The 21691-nt window shown below is 56.3% G+C and overlaps 1 protein-coding gene across 5 annotated transcripts in view; it reads left to right on the top strand.

Moving 5' to 3' along the window:
- CROCC2 (ciliary rootlet coiled-coil, rootletin family member 2) overlaps positions 1 to 21691 on the top strand; it is a 75802-nt gene that overhangs the window by 27014 nt on the left and 27097 nt on the right. For 4 of the 5 annotated variants that reach the window (XM_046644033.1, XM_046644032.1, XM_046644034.1 and 1 more), the window contains 10 exons: positions 660 to 842; positions 1428 to 1572; positions 2019 to 2165; positions 2499 to 2729; positions 7344 to 7537; positions 11145 to 11272; positions 11786 to 11955; positions 12610 to 12786; positions 16002 to 16115; positions 19909 to 20052. In XM_046644033.1, coding sequence (XP_046499989.1) covers positions 660 to 842; positions 1428 to 1572; positions 2019 to 2165; positions 2499 to 2729; positions 7344 to 7537; positions 11145 to 11272; positions 11786 to 11955; positions 12610 to 12786; positions 16002 to 16115; positions 19909 to 20052 — 1633 coding nt within the window. The remainder of the gene's footprint in view (positions 1 to 659; positions 843 to 1427; positions 1573 to 2018; positions 2166 to 2498; positions 2730 to 7343; positions 7538 to 11144; positions 11273 to 11785; positions 11956 to 12609; positions 12787 to 16001; positions 16116 to 19908; positions 20053 to 21691) is intronic. The other variant, XM_046644035.1, reaches the window with a different exon arrangement.

Below are 21691 nucleotides of genomic sequence, written 5' to 3'. Positions count from 1 at the left end.
TGTGGTCCTAAGTGGGCCCATTGGCACCAGAGGCGGGGAAAGAGGGGCCAGACCCAAGGAGCATGCAGGAAATGGGGTCCCAGGTTTCAGGGGCCAGGGCTGGAGGGGGAGCAGCTGAGATCCAGCTTCCTGGCTGATGGGGGACAAGCAGAGAGGACTCAGGACTGGCTCAGCCACTGAGCATGGCTTTGCACACGGGGGCTGGAGCTCGAGGGTCCGAGGTCCCGTCAGGATGAGGTAAGCATCTCAGGCACGTGTGGACTGGGGCGGGCACGGGCAAGGAGGTGTCCCTTCCTTCCTCTGAGTTCTGCAAGGACTGGCTGGGCTTGGCCTGCAGGCGGCAGAGGGCTGAGCACAGGGTTCACCAGGGAGCAAGACTCTCGAGTGCTTTAGGGGCTTCTGCGGGGCCTCAGGGGAGGGGGACAAGGCGTCCAGTGGCCACCCCACCTCGACAAGCCAGCCTGAGCCTGAGGTGGATGGATCTTCCTCCTCCCTCCACCTGCTCCCCTGAGCTCCTGCCCCAAGCAGCCTCCACGGCCTGGCGCCCACCCTGCCCAGCCCACCCTCCCGGTGAGGAGCCTTGAGTATGCCCAGTGAGGGCTCCCCCACCCTGATGCATGTCCCAGGGCTTCCTCAACCTCTGCCTCCCCTGCTCCCAGGGAGAAGAAGGCTCTGGAGTCGGTGGTGGAGGAGCTGCGGGGGAAAGCGAACACTTGGGACGTGGAGAGGCAGAGGCTGGAGACCAAGAACGCTGAGCTGCAGAGAAGCCTCCTGCTGTGGGCGGGGCAGAAGGAAGAGCTGGTGCAGTGGGGCCAGCGGGGCCGGAGGGAGCTGGAGACCAGGTGGGCCGTGCGGAGGCGCTGTGGGCCGTGCGGGGTCTGCCTCTGCCACCGGCGGGCTGTCACCTCCCTTCTCGGGGCCTCACTGTCCTCATCCGCTAGTGGGATGGCTTCTTTAGCAGTCTCATCTCAAAGCGCAGGAGGTGCCTGACGGGACAGCAGGGTAAAGGGCTCTCCCGGCTCCTCCAGGCTGGGCCGTCACCCCCACACCCACACCCGCACCCACTCCCATGTCTGGTCCAATGCCTGGTCCAATGCCTGCCGCCAGGCAAATCAAGTGCCCCAGGCCCAGCAGAGGGGATGTCCCCCCAGTCTGTGCAGACACATGCACACACCTCATGCAGACTGAGGTCTCCACTGAGAACACCACCCCACCCTACTCCAGCCCAGAAATGGGCCAGATCCGGATGCCACCCTCCCAGACTCAGCAACTTCCCGGCCCTCCAGGGTGCCCTCGTGCTCCTTTGGGGCTCCCTGCGCTTGGAGGGAGGTACAGGCAGTGGCCCTGCCCTCTAGGTCCTGTGAGGTGGCCCCCATCTCGCCCTGAGGCAACCTCACGCCCTCTGCCCTCTGGTTTCGGGGCCTCAGTCAAGGGCGCCTGGAGCAGCTGGAGGAGAAGGTCTCCCGGCTCAAGAAGGAGCTGTTGTCGGTCCGGGAGGCACTGAACACCACGCAGCTGCAGAGGGACGTTCTGGAGAGCGAGAGGGAGGGTCTGCGTGGTGCCCTGGCCCGGGTATGCCCACACCCTCCCCCAACCCCCATGGCGTGCCATCTCTCTCCCACCATCTGCCCAGCTTACCCCCTCCCACTCATCTCTCTCCTCTCCCGCTTGGGCCCTCAGTCCATCCCCAGAGCTCCAGAGTCACCACCAGTGGGCGCTGGCCCCTCTCTCTGACCACTGACCACACCTGGCTTCTCAGCGGTCTCTCCCTCCCTGTGACTGCCCTATCACCTCTCCTGGCTGCAGCCTCAGTACTCAGGGGGCCATCATCTTCCACAGAGGCCTCCCCACTGTGCGACACCTTCCACATCGTCCCACCCAGAGCTTTGGCTTGCATACCTCCGTGACTCGGGGCTCACTCCCTCCATGGCACGAACAGCTCTGCCCGAGAATCTGAAAGTCCCTGCCTGGAGTCCCCCCTCAGGGTGATCACTGCCCTCCCTTCCTCCCTGCCTTAGGCCGAGTCGGGCAGCGCTGACCTGGAACTGCTAGTGACTCGGCTGAAGTCCGAGGGGGTGGAGCAAAGGGACTCTCTGGCCAAGATGGCCGCCCTGATGGAGGGGCTGGCTCAGGACAAAGGCACCCTGAACCACCTGGTCCTGCAGGTGAGACGAAGGCCCAGGGGGCTGGACCTTGCCCTGAGCCTCACCTCCTCCAGGGGTCTGTGAGGCTCGGTCCCAGCACTGGGTCTCCGAGCCCTGGCCCCTCCCTTCAGCCACTCTCCTCCTCATCTTTTCCTTCCCTGGACTGAGAGCAGATACTGGGGGGCAGAGGCCCACAGAGGGACAAGGGAGCCTGACGGGCCCTGGCCAGGCCTGAGGGAAGGGAGGCCGCACCCGCTGCTAGGGCAGGCCAGGGCGGCAATGGTCACCCGTGGAGGCCGAGGGCAGGCAGTGCATGGGTCTGGACGCAGACGTCTTCCGACCCGCTGCTGGCAGCTGGAGCAGGAGCGGGACCAGCTACGGGAGCAGCAGAAGGCTCTGGAGCAGGAGCGGGCAGGCGCCCAGGAGCAACTGGCACAGGCGGAGCAGCAGCTGGAGGTCGTGCGGGCCGAGCGGCGGGGCCTGCAGCAGGCCTGCGGGCGCCTGGAGGAGCAGCTGGAGCAGCTGGAGGGGCGGGCGGCCCAGCTCAGGCGTGAGAGGGCCCAGCTGCTGGAGGAGGTGGGCCAGGTGAGGAGTCTACAGGGCTCCCGGCTCCCAGCCCCCACCCAGCAGGGCCGCCCCAGCCTCTCTGGGGTGTGGATGGGTCCCACGTCACCTTGAGAAGTCACCATGGCTTTCTAACTGCGATGCTAACTGACCTGGCTGGATTGGAGCCAGCTCCCTGGTGGGGGAGGGGGTGGGAGTGGCAGCGGAAGGGATACACAGAGATGAACATTCACCTCAGGCCCGTCCCGACATCCCGGGGCTGGGTTCTGATCCTCATCACCCAGTGATGTCCGCACACTCGGGGGTAAAGGGCTTCCTCCTCTGTCTTCTTTCTCTCCCTCCTGGACCACGTCCACCCAGCCGACTGCCCCAGTACCCACTCACTCATGCATTCATGCATTTGTCCCCAAATCTTCTAGATTTCCCATTGAGGAGGTCAGACTCAGTGGGGAGTGTCACTGAAGCAGTTTTACCATTTCTGATCTCAGGCTTGTTGGTTCAAATGGACACCCTGTCTCTGCAGACTTGGGCCCCCCGTGGCATTCAGACTCCATTGCCCCTGTCACCTTCAGGACTCAGTACAGCCTCTTTCAGTTTCTCAGATGCTGTCTGTTTCCTCTTTTTTAATTGAAGTGTGATCTCCATTCAGTAAGTCAGCGTGCAGCTCAAGGATTTTTGACAGTTGTATGCATCTGTGTAGTCACCACCGACATCAAGATGCAGAACGTCTCCCCCAGCCCAGGAGCCTCCCTCATGCCCCTCAGTCCCCCCCCCCCCCCCCCCAAGGAGCCTCTGCTCTGACGGGTCCCACTGTGGACAGGTTTCACTTATCTTAGAACTTCTTGTAAATGGAGTGACAGAGTCCAGACTTTTGTGTCCAACTTCTCTCTCTCAGCATGACACCTCTGAGAGCCATCCATGTTGTTAGGTATACCAAGAGCTTGTTCCTCTTCACTGCACAGTAATATTCCATTGGATGAATAAACCACATTGGCTTGCCCGTTCACCTGCTGCTGGACATCTGGGTGGTTTCCAGTTTGGGGCTATAATGGACAAGACTGCAATGAACATTTGCACACAAGTCATGTTCGTGTACAGTCATGCGTCACTTGACGGGGGTGCAATCTCAGAAATGTCTCATTGGGCGAGTTTGTCATCGTGCGAACATCACAGAGGGTTCTTACAGAAACCTACATGGTAGAGCCTACTACACACCTAGGCTTTGTGGTGCTAACCTTGAGGGACCACCGTCATATGTGCAGTCTGTGTCGATCAAAACATGGTCATGAGTGACATGACTGTATTCTCATTTCTTTCGAGTAAACGCTTAGGAGTGAAATTGTGGAGTCATGGGGTAGGTGTGTGTTGGACTTCGCAGGAAACTGCCAAGCAGCTTTCCAAAGTGGTTGTGCCGTTTCGCTCTCCTGCCAGCAACACAGAAGACTTCCAGCTGCTCCTGGGCTGTGTCAACATTTGGTATCAGCGGCTTTTGTTTTTAGCTGTTCTGCGTGTGTGAAGTTATGTACCATTGTGGCTTTAATTTGCATTTCCCTGATAAAAGATGTCGAGCACATTTTTATGCACTTATTGGATATTCATATAGCTTTTTTTGTCAAGTGTCTGTTCATCTTTCACCCATTCTTTACTGGGTTTCGTATTTTGTTTACGGATATGTGGGAGTCCTTCTTCTATCCTGGATACAAGCACTGCCTCAGGTAGATGTACTTCTCTTGTTCCTCAAGTTTGTGACTGGCCTGTACATTTTCTGATCGGTAATTTTGATGGACAGAAAATTTTAACTCTGGCAAAGTCCAGTTTAGCAAGTTCTTAAAAGATTTATGGCTAGCGTTTTCAGGGTCCTGTCTGGGGACTTTTTGCCTAGCCCAAGGACAAGGAAATGTCTGCTGTGTTTTCCTCTAGCTCCTGCGTTTAGGTCTATGGTCCATTTCAAGTTGATTTCTGTGTAGAACGGTTCTCAGAGCGGGATCCCCAGACCAGCAGCACAGCATCCTATGGGGGCTTGCTGGAGATTCAGATTCTCAGCCCACACAGACCTGCTGAATCAGAACTCGGTGGGCAGGGCCCAGAAACCTGGATTTTAAGTAACCACAAGGGTGATTCTGAGGCACAGTGAAGTGTGAGAGCCACAGGTGTATGGTGTGACGTAGGAACTGAAGTCTGTTACTTTTCATACTAATATGCAGTTGTTCCAGCACCATTTTTTGAGAAGACTTTCCTTTCCCCTTGAATTACCTTGGCGACTTGTTGGAAATAAATCGATCATATGTGTGCATCTGTGTGCAGAGATCATATTGTTGATCTGTGCAGGTCCATCTATTGTTCATCTTTTCACCAAAACCACGCTGTCTCGATTCCTGTAGCTTTTTAGTAAGTCTTGAAGTTAGGTGGTATGAGTCCTCCAATCTTACTCTTCCTTTTCAAGGTTGTTTCGGCTGTACTAAATCCTTTGCATATCCATATGCTTTTTAGGATCAGCTTGTCAATTTCTACATCCCCCCCCCCCCCCCAAAAAAGCCTGATAAATCCTTGATTGGGATCATGTTGAATTTATAGATCAACTTGAGGAGACTGGACATCTTACTTATGTTGAGTCTTCCATCCATGAATATGGCATAACTTTCTGTTTCTTTCTTTACTTACTTCCTCCTGGCTGTATTTTGTAGTTTAGGTCAAGTTCCCAGCCTGTTAGCCGAGGCTTTATCCTTGGGTCCTGAGGCTCTAGGCCCTGAGCTTCTTAGGGGCTGGCTGATTCTTCTAGGGGAAATCTGCGCTAGAAGGTCAGACTCCTTTGATTACATCTCTCAAGATTCGGGCCCCCTTGGGTCTTGGCTGTCCTGGGATCTCTAAGGGCTTCACACAGATATGTTGGAGGTGCATTCTACAGTTTTCCTAGCTGCTGTCGGTGGGAGGGTTGGTCTTCAATAGTCTACTTCACCATTATCAGAAGCAGAAAATTCTTGTCTTTATGTTTGAAGAATATTTTCACTAGGTATAGAATGCTAAGATAGCCATTATTTTCCTTCAGCATTTTGATGAGCTCTTTCCACTGCCCTCTGGCTTTCATTGTTGTTATTTGGAAGTCAAATGTCCGTCTTATTGTTGCTCAGTTCAAGGTAACGTGTGTTTTTTCCTCTGATTTTAAAACATGTTTTTATCTTTGGTATTCAGAAACTTTACTGAGATAGACCTATGTGACATTTTCTTTGTGTTTATTGTTTGGGGGGATGATGGCTCATTTTAAATCTGTGGCCTGATGTATTCTATTAAATTTGGAAAATTCTTAGCCAGTATCTGTTCAAATATTCTCTGTCCTCTCCCTCTGAAACTCTAATTATACATATGTTGGACCTTTTTTACCTTATCTATATGTCTATTTTGCTCTTTTCTGTATTTTCCATCCTTTTTTCTCTTCATGATTTAGTCTAAATACATTTTCTTTTTTTATTTTCCAGATTATTAGTCTTTTGCTCTGTCTAATCTGCCAAACCCATATATTTATTAATTTTGATTATTGTATTTTTAAATTATATTGTTTATATTTAGTTTCTAGTTCTGTTGTGAAATTCTGCATCTTGCCATTCATCTTCTTGAACATTTTATCACAGCTATTTTAAAGTCTGCATCTGATAACTCCAATATCTGGAGAGCCAAGGGGGTGGGGAGGCAGCTGTGTTTATTTTGTGTTCTTACATGTGGTTTTGGCCATATGATCTTATCTGCTGATATGCCTGCTAATGTTGATTAAATGCCAAATGTCATGTATAAAAAAAGTCTGGAAATGCATTGAGGACCTTGATGATGCTGTTCTTCTTCTGGAAAGGATTTCCTTTTGATTCTGGCAGGCAGTGAAGAGAAACAATGACAGTAATTCATGATTGAGGTGATTCAGATCCGAGCTTCAGTTTTTATGAGGGTCTCGTTCTGACTCACCTCTCCTACAGGGGTGAAGACCTTCTGTGGATACATTTAGAAACCTGGGGTGTTTATCAGGGCTTCTCTGCTGTGATGGCTCTGAACTTGAGTTTTTGTACCCTATGGGCCATGGTACTGCCAGAAGCTCTCCCTGGCTTCTCAATTTCTTGGCCAAAACTTTTCAGTCAGCAAATGCTCTGAGGAGAGAAGAGGTACCGAACAGTGCGCTTATTCCCATTTCCCTTCTCTCCAAGATCTTGGCTCCTTCAGTCCCAGCTGTCTGAGGACGTATACAGATTCCCATCATATATTTTGTCTAGATTTTTGTGAAGTTCTTGGTGCAAGTGTTGGTCTGCAACAGCCTGGTCCTTTGTCACCTCCTATTGCCATTCTTTGTGATGTTTCCTGCCCTCTGGACACTTGTAGTCCAACCAGGGTTACCATTTAGACTGGCAGCTGGCTCCCCGCTGGGAGCGCTCAGTTCAGTAACTCCTCCATCACGGTTACAGGGGTGGTGGTCCCCGCTACTGTGAAAACACACTTGTGCTTCTGGGGTCCACTATGTCTTAGATCCACCCTCCTCCTCCACGCCCTTCTGGATGACACTGCTCCTTCTGAAGTCCCTCTTTTCCCTTAAAAGGCCCCTCCTCACCCTCCCACTCACTCTCTCTGCTGAACTCACCCCTTCCCCCCATCCTTTAGGTCACGTGCAAGAAACAGGCCCTGGAGGAGCAGCTGGCCCAGAGCCTGCAAGACCAGGAGGCCCAGATGGCCACTCTGCAGAGGACCCTGAAGGAGAAGGAGGCCCTGTCTGAGGAGCGGACTCAGCTGCTGGCCCAGCAGGAGGCCCTGGAGAGGCAGGGCCGGCTCACGGCTGAGGAGGCAGCTGACCTCAGGTACCCAGGGGCCCGCTGGTGGGGTGTGTCCACATGGCCTTGCCCACAGTGTGGCAGAGGGAAGCACTCACTTGGTGACTGTAGGGCAGGGCGAGTACGTCTATATGGGAGAGAGGCTGTGAGTGACAGGCAAACACTGCCTGTGGGTGGGGGAGCATCTAGAAGAGGTAAATCTAGCGAGAGACCTGGGGTGGCCTCCTGAGCGAGGTGGCTGCACAGGCTGGGTGGCAAGTAGCGGAAACCCAGCTCAGACCAGCGGAAAGAAGACGTGAAATGTCTTGCCTGTGGATCTGAGAAGTTCAGGGTACACATGACTTCAGGCAAGGCTGGATCCAGGCACTCTCACTGTGCCCTCAGGATCCTGCCTCTCCCCTCTCACTGCTGCTGGACTCTGAGGAGATTCCGTTTTCAAGCAGGCTCAGGGAGAGAGGCAGCAAGATGGCCAGCGGCCACTCTAGACTTCCTCCTCCAGCAAATGCAGAGTGCCCTTCGCCCCACAAGGCCCCAGAGCTGCTGCCATTGGCTATCTTGAGCCATTTGATGTCCCTGAATCAATCCTGGGAGTCATGGAGGTCCCATGGCCATGCCTAGAGGCAGGGGTGGCATCAGCCCCAGAGAACTATGAGGCTGAGAGTGAAGAAGGACAAGTCCCAAAGACCGTCAGGGGCCACTTCCAGAAGACATGGAATGGGCACTTGTAGGCAAGAACAGGGGGTGCCCTGGAGGCTGCTCCCTTGTGAGCTGAGCTGGTCCTGCGGCCTCTGTGGAAATCCAAAAGCCGATGCCTCTCTGCGCCTTGTGGGCCCTTCTCAGGAACAACTACATGTTTCTGTAGACAAGATTTCCTCCTGGAATTCCAGAATCAGGGGGGCACGAGAACCCTTTGAGTCCTGGATCCTTGAACATCTTCACAGGCAAACTTCTCCAAATGGAAGCTTATGCAGAAATCAGAACAGAAAACCTGACGAAGAGTGCTCTGGGTTGGCGGGAGCAGCACGCAGGCCCCTGCCTCTTGCCCCCCCACCCCCACCCCACCTCCCGACACCACCCCGGGGCCCCACGGGTGCTAGGAGGAGCAGAGTTTGGGGGCTCCTTTCCTCCTGCCAGCATTTGCTGTCCGGATCACGGGCCCTGGTCAGAGGCTTCAGCAGCCCTGACCACCGGGCCCAGGGCCAGATCTACATGTGGTGGCCGTGCAGCCCCCACTAAACAGCATTTCACGATGACCAGTCTTAGCTTCTGGTGACAGGGCTGCTTGCGACTTGTCCTGAAGCCATATCTGCCTGGTACACATGGTGTGTGTTTATCTGGCTGGCTTGATGGGGCTAGAGGGTCTGGCCGCCACAGTTTTAATGAGCTCCCAGGTAATGCTGATGACCACCAGGTGCCAGAAGGCAGCCCCAGCACCTGCTGCTCTGATGCAGCCTCCCACCATCAGCCTGATGACAGAGGACTCAGGTTTCGAGGTCCTCCAGCCCCCAGGCCCTGACAAGGCTGCTACACTGGGTACAGCCTCTCAGTTCACAGGCTTGTGAACTTGTCAGCCCGCTTGTTAGCCAGTGAGATGGACTTCGATCCCCGCCAGCACCCTGCACTCACCCTTCCTGGTCATGCCGGGCCTCCGCTTCGCGAGGCTGAGATGCTCTTGGGCTCCCGTGGAGGGAGTGACTGGACTCGACCTCAGATTCCCAGGCTTCTGGTGAAGATTCTGGTGTCTGAAGAGCAGAGGCCACTTCTCCCAGAGGGGACCAGGCCAGCGTCTGGGAGGAGGAGGGTTCCAGGTGTACCTGAGAGGGGATTTTCCGCAAGCAGAGCTACGGAAAGCTTTCCGGGCAGAGGGAGCGCTCGCACAGACACAGATGCAGGGAGTAGGGAACGCATGGGGTGCTTACGAGGATGGGGATTGGGATATCAGAGAAGGGGCGTTTCCGGGCTCTGCAGACACCAGGGAGCCCTGGAAGGGTTGATGTGCCCCGACAAAGGTGGCAGTGTGTGCAGAAAGGGCAAGGGAGACCAAGGCGGGGCGTAGTCAGGGCGAGCAAGGTGGCCCACGGCACTCCCCGACCCATCGACTTGTGTGGGGTTGTGTTTTCTGCTGTGTGTTCGTGTGCGTATTTGTGTTTGAGTGTTTGCGGTGTGTCGGTGCGTCGTTTGGTTGATTGCTTTTTTCACTGTACATCAGCCAGCACGGGCAGGGCATAGTAACCCTTAAAACATGCTCGCCTCTGGTTGATGACTGATCAGAAACTCAAGCCACTTTACCACCATCTCCAGAAACGGGCCCTGCTGTGAGTTGCTATGTATCGGTCCAGGTTTCTTCTGAGCGTTTGCATCTGTGTGCACAGAGAGGCAAAGGCAGCCGCCGTATGTAACAGAACTGTGCTGTGTGCACAGTTCTCCTTTGACAGGCTGCTTTTCAGAGAGATTCTTTCCATGAAAGGAGAATAGAGAAGAGAGTTTCCTCATCCTCATTAACAACTGATGAGGTGCGCCATAACTTCTGGAACACTCTGCCATTTGTCAGCATTGAAGCTGAGTCTAGTTAATGCCCGGTAGAAAGCTTCGGTGTTCATTCTCGTGTGTGCATTATTGGTTTATGTGTATTCCTAAAGTGGAATTGCTGGCTCAAAGATATGCACAATTTTGGGGCTGGCCTGCTCGTGCAGTGGTTGAATTCATGGCTCTGCTTTAGTGGCTCAGGATTCACAGGTTTGGATCCCAGGCATGGACCTAGTACCACTCATCAAGCCACACTGTGGCAGCATCCCACATAAAATAGAGGAAGATTGGGACAGATGTTAGCTCAGTGACAGTCTTCCTCACACACACACACAAAAGATATGCATACTTTGATTTGAAATTTCCCAGCCACCTCGCCCCCCCCCAAAAAAAAACAGTCTTCACTCCCTTGCCAGCACTGGATATTATTATTAGTTTAAACTTTTGCTAATTTGATGCATGATCATGGTTGTGATTTGAACCACCTCGAGTACTAGTAAGGTTGAGCAAGTTTCATATGTTTATTTGCCATTTGTGTTTTCTTTGTAAATAACACTCATTTTTCTCATTTTTCTGTAGGATCAGCTGACTTTCTGTCATTGATTGGTAGGAGCTCTTTGTATCTGATGGATATTAACCCTTTGTATATTTAGTGAAGATTTTATTCTTCAAGTCTGTTCCTCTTTTAAGTTGGTTTGTGGAATCTTTTCTGCCCAAAAGCTCCCCCTCCCTCTTTTTAAATGTATTCAGATCTGTTGGCCCCTTTATTTTTGTTTTCTGGCTTTTGTGTCTTGCTTAAGAAAATTATAAAATACCCTTCTGTATTTTTTCCTACCATTTTTATAGTTCTGAGTTGTTTGGTTGTTGTTTGTTTGTTTGGTCTTGTTTTTGCATTTAGCTTTTGAATCCACCTAAAGCATTTTTTGTGTGTGTAGGGTCCAATTTGCTTTTAGAGATTTAAAATGAATGAGATGTCCTCGTTTATCTCCTGACTTGCCAGCCTGGCCTTGGTGGGTGCTGCTCCATCACCTGGCAAACGGACTCTGCACCATCCCCCATCAGCAGAGTCGCCTGGGTGACGCGCCCATTGTCTGATGGTTCTCTGCAGGGCTGAGCGGGACTCCCTGGAGAGCAGCCTCTTGGAGGCCCAACAGCTGGCGATGCAGCTGCAGTCACAGCAGGAGCAGCTGGAGGGAGAGGCCCAGAGTGCACGGCTGGCTCGGCAGGCCCTGCAAGGTACTCCTCTCTCCCTGCATCGGCCCGGAAGGGAAGGGCCGCTCAGTGGAGCTCAGGCCCCAGATGTGCTGCTCCCACTTACTCCCTGGCCTCTTAAAGGGGCACAGACATGGGCCGAGAGTGCTTGTGGCTGAGTGGGTCATGCCACCACTGTGCATGAACGGTGGGCACCTGCCCAGGCTGCCTCCAGCTCTGCCCAAGGCTCAGGCTCAGAACTAGCCTGTGGCCACAGGGTCAGTGTGGCGGCCCCCTGCCCCATCCCGTGTTCCCATGCCTGCTCAGTCCACCCACCACGTGTGGGCTGCCCAACCCTGGGCCTGGCCACAGTTGGTGTGGGGTGAGGGCTGGGGACACACACACTACAGTGGGCTGCAGAGTCCTCTGTCTCTGCTGGCTCGGGCAGCCTCCTCAGAGCAGGTGGCTGTCACTCCACAGGGAGCTTGCAAGGACCACAGGGGGTTCCATGATGTGGCGGCCCTGTGGCCAGCCCCTGATGTACCTGTCACTTCACAGTGGAAATGGAGCAACTAAAAAGCACCTGGGAGGTCCAGGAGACAAAGCTGCAGTGGGACGTGGGACGGCTCCAGCGGCAAGTGGCACAGCAGGAGCGGGATATGCAGCTGGCCCTGGAGAGCCAGGCGCTGGCCCACCGTGAAGACCTGGCACGGCTCCAGAGGGAGAAGGTCTGCTTCCCTGGGGCCACCCAGCTTCCCTGTTGCTTCCCAGGAGTCTATGTCTCCCAAAGAACGGCAGACACTTGAGGGAGGGGACCTAGGAGACCAGCCAGGAGATGTAGGTGCCCCGAGCACCCTGAGGCTGGGGCCAGAGGAGGATTTTTCATAGTTCAAGTGGGCAGTCCATGGCCATGGGGCCTGGAGCAGGTATGCAGGGTGGGTCCCCTCCCTCACCGGAGAGGCCAGCCCTGGATGTCAGCAGACCTGGCTGCAGTCTGGGACCTGTACCTGGAGGGAGCTTCATCACCCACCTGAGCCGTCCCCGGGTCACAGGCTCCTGCAGGCCTTGGTTAACATGTCTTTACACACCTTGCATGTCACTGGTGCTTGGTGTACTGTGGAGGCTCAGGAAAGGTTTATGAACTGTTAGATAAATGGGGGGTGGTGGGTGCTGAGGCCCAGAGAGCCCCTTTACAGCTCTTGCTTCAGTGTCACTGTGTATAAGACAAGGGGTGTGCAGCTGGTTGGACTGGACAATTCCTGGGGACCTGCCCTGCCCTGGCATCTCGTGAACTAGGTCTCACTCAGGACCAGGGGCACCTGCTGGTCTCACGTGTCCTGGCCTGTGCAGTCTTCACAGCCTGTCCCTTTGGCTTGGCCCAGGAGACCCTGAGTCTGTCTCTGACAGAGGAGAAGGAGGTGGCAGCACGCCGGTTGGAACAGGAGAAGGAGCTGTTGGCGAAAAGTGCAGCCAAGAGGGAGGTTCTGAAGGAGGAAATTCAGAGCCTGAAGCACGAGCGAGATGAGAGCCTCCTCCAACTGGAGCATGAGATGCAACAGGTGATGGAGGGACTGTGAGGCAGTGGAGAGTGCTCACATCCACCTCACCGTGCCTTCTCCGACCCAGCAAGAGGTCTGTGTGGGGGCAGCCCTTCAAGGTCACTGCTGTTGCAGCTTTGGTCTTCCACTGCAGACCTGGTGGACAGACATCCACCCACCTACCCATCCATCCATCCACCAATCCAACCATCCACCCACCCATCCATCCATCCTTCCATCCATACATCCATCTGTCTATCCACCCATCCATCATCCATCTATCCATCCATCCACCCATCCATCATTCATCTATCCATCCATCTATCCATCCATCCACTCATCCATCATCCATCTATCCATCCATCCATCAATTCACTCACCAATTCAACCATCCATCCATCTGCCCATTCATCCATCTGTCCATCCATCTATCTATTCATCCACCCGTCCACCCATCTATCCATTGCCCATTCACTTGTCTACCCATCCATCTGTCCATGCACTTGACTGTCTCTCCATTCACTTGTCCATCATCCATCCATTCGCTTGAATATCCATCCTATCCACACACTGAGCTGTCCACTCACCTACATGGCCATCTGTCCACATACCCAGTTGTCCATTCACCCACCTGACCATACACCTTTCCATCAATTTGCTTAAACATCCATGCAACTATCCATGCACCCAGCCATCCATCCATATGACTATCCATCCAGTCATCTGACCATCCATCTATCCAATAATTCACTCAATCATCCATCCATCCATTTACTCAAACATCCTTCTATCTGTCTACCACTCAGCTGTCCATCCAGATCCACCATCCATTCACGTGTCTGACTATCTATCCATCCACCTGACTAGCCAGCCAGTCGTTCATCAATGTATCCAACCATCAGCCAACCACCTGACCATCCTTCCATCCCACAGGCTGTTGGGATCTAGACATTGGGCGTGTAAGAACTACCCTCCAAGTCCAGGCTCTTCCAATATACAGTGTCACCCTGAAACACTCACTGCTGAGTGAGGGGAACAGACAAGTGAACACATTCCTGTTTGTTGTCTCACAGTCTGATAGGTACACTTGGCACAGTAGTCCTCCCTTATCCATGGGGATACGTTCCAAGACCCCCAGTGGATGCCTGAAACCGTGGATAGTACTGAACCCTACGTATGCTGTGTTTTTCCCTATACATACATACCTGTGATAAAGTTTAATTTATAAATTAGGCACAGTAAGAGATTAATAACAATAACTACTAATATAGTTGGCTTTGGGGTCATTATTAAGTAAAATGAGGGTGACTTGAACACAGGCACTGTGATACCGCAGCAGTCGATCTGGTAACCGAGACCGCTACAAAGTGACAACAGGTGGGTAGCACGAACAGTGTGGATCTGCTGGACAGAGGGTTGCTTCACATCCCAGGCAGGACGGAACATGATGGTTCGAGATTTTGTCACACTGCTCAGAACAGCCTGCGATTTAAAACTTATGAATTGTTTATCTGGAATTTTCCACTTAATATTTTCAGACCTTGGTTGACCACGGGTAACTGAAACTATGAAAAGCAAAACCACAGATAAGGGGGGGACTACTGTACAAGTTGCAATTGCAGGGGAGGGATTACAGTGGCAGGATTATTTTTTACAGTAATTATAGTTATTACAGTAACTAAGGCTTGTTGTCAGACTCTGCATTTCCCCATTTTACTGGAGAGAAAACTAAGGCTCACAGGTGGGGGGCGCCTCACCCAGGGTTGCATGGTGCACCTGCTCTGAGCTGCTCCCCTCTTCTGCCTCCTCACTGTTCATGGACGGGGAGGAAGCAAAGGCTTTTCTTGGCAGCATTTGGGGGGTGAGGCCTTGAAGAAGGAGCAGGCGCTTGTCGGGTAGAGAGGGGAAAGGTATTCACGGAACGTCTGGAGATGGCTCAATGTCCTGCCAGACCTTCACAGCGCCTCAGCTTCAACCGTCTGCTAGAATGACTCACAGAACTCAGAAAGTGCTATGCTTACAATCACAGTTTTATTACAAAGGACACAAATCAGGACCAGCAAAAGAGACACATGGGATGAGATCCCACCCCATGGTACCAGGGTGTGTCACCCTCCCAGCTCATCAGTGTGTCCATAACTGGGAAGCTCCGGGGGTCTGATTGGGGTTTCCTCATGTGGACATGATTGATGGAATCACTGGCCATGTGGCAGAACTCAGTCCCCCACTCCAGAGACCGATCTCCGTGACGCACAGCCCCAGTACTCTGAACACGTGGTTGATCTTTCCAGCATGGCTGGCACAGTGGCTTCGTTAGCACAAGCTCAGGTTTGGTCCCATGGGCCCATGAGTAACAAAGACACCTCCATCTTTATAACAGAGTGTGGAAAGTCCACATGATGCTCTAGGCCTTTCTTTTCTCGGGATCAGTGTATCTGGGAGGTCTTTCCACATCTGTGTATTTAGAGCTTGGTTATTCTTTTTCACAGCTGCGTAATGTCCTAATGGGGGCACAGATCATCATTGGTCTTGTTGGCCTCCCATCGGTGGACATCTGGGTTGTTTCTAGTCTTGTTGCTGTTCTAACTAAAGTTATAAACCACAACTGATGACCCAGGTGTAGGGCATCCCGCACACGTGCAGGCATGTCTCCGGGCTGCCTTTGCCAATGGGCCTGGGCGTACAGAGAATATGCATTTGTGACTTTGATAGACAGGGCCAAATTCCTTCCCCCTTCCACAGCCCAGCCCACAGAGCAGCATTCGCTCCCCTCTGGGGGCTGGTGGGCGAAACGCAGGCTCTCTGGGCGCTCAAGTGCACCCTCACCCTTAGGGACGTGGGGCTGTTTTGGAAGTTAAGGACCATTGGTGGTTCCTGCTCTGAGCTCTGTAGGAAGCGTTGCCTGGAGGGATGAGGGGCTCCGGGGAGGGAGGAGGTGGTCTGTGCTCTGCACTGAGAGAGCTGGTGTTGGATGGGTAGGGGATGGGTCAGGGGAAAGGCAGGGCCTCAGGTAGGGGAACTGCCTGAGCTCAGGCTCGGAGGCTGGACCATGTTGGATGAGGGTGAAAGGGCCCCCTGCCCCCGCTCGGGCCCTGGGCTGCATCCCCAGAGTAGGGATGTGGAGCTGGGAATACGCTGCCTCCAAGCAGCGCCTCTAGCACCCAGCATCATGTGGCAGCCTCTCCTAAAAGAGTCCCCTAACCCTCTCACAAGCACCCCACCCCTGTCACGCCCAGGCCCTGTCTCTGAAAGAAGCAGAGAGGAGCCTGCTGCGGGAGGAGCTCTCCAGGGCCACATGGGAGCTGGAGCGGCTGCAGCAGGAGGCCCAGAGCCGGGAGGAGCAAGCCGAGGTGAGCCCCGCGCACCGCTAGACCAGGGACTGGGCACCCAGCCTGGCTGCCTGCACTGCCCAGCAGGCACTGGCTGACCCCCAGAGGCACCCCTTCCTGCCTCGTCTCAGGGACCATCCCCCTCCGTCCTCGCCCCCCTGAGCCTCAGTTTCCCCTAGGAACCTCCGGGTCCCCCGCTGGGAGGGCACACTGTCTTGATAGGAAGGAAAGCCAAGTGAACCACAGCTGGGGGTGGTGGAGTGCTGCAGGGGCCAGTCCTGCCCACCATGGCAGGCCACAGGCATGGGCACTCTATAGGCCCAGTTCTCACTCACCCTCGGGTAGAGCAAAGGCCAGAGAGGGGAGGGCCTGGGGCTGCACATGAGCGCGCAGCCCAAGGGGCAGAACTCAGCCTGTGCCCCCAGCCCCGCCAGCCCCCGCCTCACCTGTCTGTGCCCTTAAGCAGCTCATGATAAAGGATAACTGCAGAAAAATGTGCACGATGCCCCCTGGGGCTGGCTCTCTGGAGAGGTCCCTTCCAAAGGAGAAAGCAAATGGGGGAAGCCGGCATTTTACCCACAGCAAACCCGGACGGGGAAGGACACCCACAGAGAGTCCCGAGCAGGGTGGGAGGGGACCGCGGCAGGCAGCTGCCTGCCCTCGGCCAGCAGGCGGAGGCCCACTTGTGCACAGAGAGTGCTTGGGGCAGCCAGCTGCGGTCACCTGGGGCCCCTGACTCCTCACCAGGAGCCATGCATGGGGGGCAGGGCAGCAGCAGCAACTTGGACTCTGGGGAGCGGAGGGGTGACCCTGGAGGCTGGGCACCCACTCCTGTCACTGGCAGAGTGGCCTTGACCCACTTATGAAGTGATGCCCAGCCCTGTGTGGGTGACGTGGAGACAAGGGCCCTGCTCCCAGGAGGAGGTGACCAGATCAAGGTGGCAGGGCACAGATGGAGAGCTCAGGGAGCTGGAGGAGGGGTCAGAACGGCTGCCCAGTGGGGCTGGTAGTGAGTGGAGACAGGCTGGGTGTGTGCCCTGGGCAGGGAGAGAACAGCCTCGAGTCACAGTGGGGGTGGCGTAGGGGCACGGCTCCCCACCCTGCAGGGAGCGTGGTCAAGGGTGGGCAGAACCCTGCAACCCCCCTCCCCAGGGCTCCGGCCTGTGCTCCACCCCATCCAGCCACAGCCATTCAGCTGGGCCAGCACGTGGTCTTCTCTGCCCACTGCCTTCATCCTTCTAGCCGTCTTCACCTTCCCTGACAGTGCTGCGCCTTCATTTTAATCCCGGAGGCCCTTTTCCACCCTGGTCCCTGGTGTGTCTCCAGCCCCCAGGGCACAGGGTTAGCGGCTCCGCTGGTGTTGAATGAATGACTCAGTGAATGAGCGCAGGGACTGCCGTGCCAGGCCCAGGGCTTCCTTCCATGACCCCTCGCAAGCGGGAACAGTTCTTGCTGACTGCAGGGGGCCGAGCAGGGCGGCAGGAGGGAGGAGAAGGCCTCTTGGCTGGGGGCGGGGATGCCGAGACAGCAGGGCCTCGGGGAGGCGGCGGTTCCCTCTGACCTGCTGGGCCCCGGGAGGGAGCTCTGGGCCGTGGAAAAGAGTGTTGCAATCAGGAGCCGGCTGCCAGGGTGCTTCTTGCCCCCTCCTGCCTGACGTGGCGGCCAGATCCCCCGTCCCTCTGAGCAGAGCAGCCTGGAGGAGCCGCTGGCACCCAGGGAAGTCTTGCCCAAGAGCCTCGCTCCTTGGAGCCCCACTCCCAAGGCCCGATAGCCCGTCCAGCGGCACAGCCGGGAGGGGTGTGGAGGGCCCCGTGGCATTGTGCCCTCTCTCCTCCAGATCCCTGCTTAGCTGCTCCCTTGGCCCCACCCTGTCAGCAGGGGACCAGAAAGACCCCACCTCCCACCCCACCCCAGACCCTGGGAGCTGACATCCCTGCTCTCAGGGGGGCCTCCCTGGGAGCCTTCCCTCCCGCTGGCTGAGTCTCCCCCTGCACTGGGGATGGCCTGCCAGCCAGCAGGGCTCTTCAGGGAGCACATTAAGTGTTCATTTGCCACCTCGGCTTGGAAAATGGAAATTAAAACCCACTGAGAGGGGAGGGAGGGGAGAAATGCCAGCCAAGGAACACCAGTTGTGGGATGACATCAGAAGCCCCCCGGTGGGTGGAGAGGCCCTCCGGGCTGAGTCACTGCTGTCTCTGGGACTCCAGGCCTGTGCCCTGTCGCTCACCATCCTTGCAGGGGTGTATCAATCAACCAGCTGCACTGGGCACCCACCGCTGCACTGGGGCTGTCCTGGGGCACAGCCATGACCTGGCAGTCCCCAAGGTGATGCCTGTCAGTGGAGACATCAGGGGCTGGGGACAAGGAGGGACCTCAAGGTTCCTTCACCAAGAGCAGGAGGCACAGCCTGATGGAGCCGCAGCCCAGCAGGGCCCTTGGACAGCAGCCTGCAGAATCCCAGTGGGTGGGAGTAGGGGGTCTCCCGGAGACATGGGCACCCATGCCTCCCTGGGCACAAAACCAGCTCCATCCTCCGCCCACTGAGGAAACCGCCACCCCAGGGCCTAGACCACCCAGGGGCTGGGAGGGGGGGAGGGGGAGGGTCCTGGCAGAGGTCAGGCTGGGTCAGGTGTCGTCCTTGTTCATGGACAATGAGGCACTGCAAGAACGCTGCACCGAGCCTGGGGCCCGGAGGACCCTCACCTCCTCCAAGCCCCTGTCCGTTAGTGGTGGAGGAGGGTCTTGGGCTCTGTGGCCACAGGAAAGAAGATTTGGGGCGGCCAAGTCCCGAATGGATGTCTAAGCTGCCAGAGCGTGGCCGCATGGTTCCCGCGGGGACGGCCCTGCCCGAGGGGTGCAGGCAGAACCCCGTGGCGCCGTCCTAGGCATTTCCTTACGTGGGTACTCACACGTTTAGAGCCGGCGGGGACCATGGGCATCCCCTAATCCCACCTGCCTGTTCCAAAGTTCGGGATACCAAGGGCCAGGCTGACCGAGAGGTTCCCGTGGTCTCCTGGACTAGGCAGACAGGGCCAATCCTTGGACCCAGCTGTCCCCTTCCCTGGCCACTGCCACATCTCCTGAGCTGGGTCAGGGCTTTCTCTCCCTACATTGATGGGCAGGCCCGCAGAGAGGGGGACCAGAGGCACCTCTTCTGGGAAGGGCGAACCTCCTTGCCCTGACCACAGCGGATGCCGCAGGCCATGGGGCCGCAGGACCTGGGGTGCTCCTCCTGTGCCCAGCAAGCCCGCGAGGGCAGAGGCTCAGCCGCAAGCACATAGGCGAGAAAACTGGCCCCACTGCTAGGCTGAAGGAGTCCCAAATCCAGAGTCATTTGCAGACAGGACCTTTTCTCGTTTGCCAGATGGCCACTCTCGGCCCTTACCACTCAGCAGAGTGGACGACAGCAGTGTTTTAGGCAGGAAAGGTCAGTGCTTGAGTCCTCCGCCCAGGCCCCTGCTCTTCAGCCTGCCCTGGCCTGGCAGCCTGGGGGTCAGAGAAGAGGCTCAGGGGCACAGGGTCAGCCCTTACCCATGGGGGGTGCTCCCCTCTGGGGCCTCTGCCCCCACCCTTTGCCACTGTGTGCCCTCAGGACCTGGCATGCGTGGTGTTGGCAGTGATGAGCACAGCATGGGGACCCTAGCCTGGAGCCCCTAGGCCTGGCTCTGGCCCCTGCCCATCTTATGCGGCCTGAGCAAGCAGCCCATTGGTCCCAGGACAGCAAGTGGCTGCTGGTGTGGGCCTGAGCACACTGCCAGCTGCCCGTGCCTTGGGCGGCCCCTTGATGCCGTGGCCAGCTTACTGCTCCCCACAGGCCACCATCAGTGCCACGACTGCAGAGCTGAAGGCCCTGCAGGCCCAGTTTGAGGACGCCATCTCGGCCCATCAAACAGAGGCTGCGGCTCTGAGCAAGAGTCTCCGGGAGATGGCGGCAGAGCGAAGCAACGCAGGGAGAGAGGTGAGGGGCAGTGCCGGGGGCTGGTGCCAGGAGAGAGGGGAGAGAAGGCCTTCCTGAGAGCCAGGTGTGACCTGGGGGGTGCAGAGGGGGAAGCTGGACTCTCAGCCCAGAGACCCCTCCATCCTACAAGCCGTGAGAAGACCCTAGGCGAGGGGGTGCTCTGCCAGCACACAGCAGGAGGCATGGACTCCGTGGGACAGGGCACTGGGGTGGGTGAGGCCACCTGGAGGGGTCTAGGGTCGAGGGGCAGGAGGAGCAGTGCAGGGGTTGAACGGGGCTTTCAGGGGTAGCCATGCATGGGCCTGGCCGAGGCCCCAAGGTTGACACAGGGGCCCCCAGGAGCCACGTGATGGTGTCCTGGGGTGGGGGACAGTCTGGGGCAGGGCAAGCAGGAGAGGCCCCAGCTAGGGCGGGCCAGGGCTCAGCAGGCAGGCAGACTGGGGAGGTGTTTCTGAGGTCGATTTGACAGGACTTGGATGCCTGGGAGGGGGGAGGGCAGGAGATCTTGGGGGTTTGGGTTGGGGGGAGGGTAAGCTGGCGCCCAGGTGGGGCCCACGGGGACAAGGCAGCCTCGTGCATTCCCCGGGCCGTGTGCCAAGGCTGGCAGGCGGGCGCTGACCCGGCGCTCATGCACCAGGCCTCCGAGGCAGCGGCCGAGTGAGAGGGGGCTCGGCCCTCCCCGGCACCCCCGAGGGGCAGGCCGAGAATGGGCCCCAGAGAGGAAGGGAGCGTGATTTAACATGACAGGCTGTTTACTTTGGCCCCCAAAGAGAAAGGTCTCCTTTCAACAGATTTCAAAGTCAGGCCCGGTCAGCGACCACACGGGGAAGCAAAATGAGATTTTAAAACTGGGGGCAGTAGGGGGAGGAGCTGGGGAGACTGGGGGGCGCATTTGTTCTGGCAGGGTGAAGGAAAAAAGCACCGGCTTCGCGAGAAGTTCAGGTCTTGAAGAGGGGCCCCCACAAAAGAGAGGGGGCCCAGAAAGAAGAAGAGAGTGGGGGGGGATGGGGAGGCTGAGGGGGGCAAGAGGAACAATCACAGAGAGAAGCGCCACAGAAGAACCCTCCCAGGCGCCAGGCTGGCCCAGGGTCGCCATGGATACCATAACGTGTTCACAGCCTTCAAACGGGAGGAACGTCCAGGCCTCTCACAGCCCTGCCTGAGGTCCACATGTGTGTGCATGCATGGTTCACACCCATGCACACGCTCACATGCACGCATACACCCCCTGGGCACATGGAGACCCCACACACCCATACAAACACATATGCACCCAAAGTGACAGTGCCCACATGCACGTACACACATGCACACCCCAGGCACTCACGTGTGGACACAACATTCACGCACGTAAACACATATGGACACCGTAAAGTGCACACAAACGTGCAAGAAGCAGCACCTGCAACTCCATGCATACATGCACGCACATGCATCACACGTACATGTGAACGGACACGGGTGCCCACATGTCTGCACAAGCACACGTGCAGGTGCACACCCCACACGCTCACATGTGTTCACACGCACACCAAGTGTACACGGGTGCCCACATGTCTGCACAAGCACACGTGCAGGTGCACACACCACATGCTCACATGTGTTCCTACGCACACCGAGTGTACACGGGTGCCCACAT

Source organism: Equus quagga, chromosome 17, assembly GCF_021613505.1.
Source record: "Equus quagga isolate Etosha38 chromosome 17, UCLA_HA_Equagga_1.0, whole genome shotgun sequence".
In the NCBI taxonomy this organism is placed as follows: domain Eukaryota; kingdom Metazoa; phylum Chordata; class Mammalia; order Perissodactyla; family Equidae; genus Equus; species Equus quagga.
Note: the sequence above shows the minus strand (reverse complement) of the source record. Positions and strands in the feature narration are given on the sequence as shown.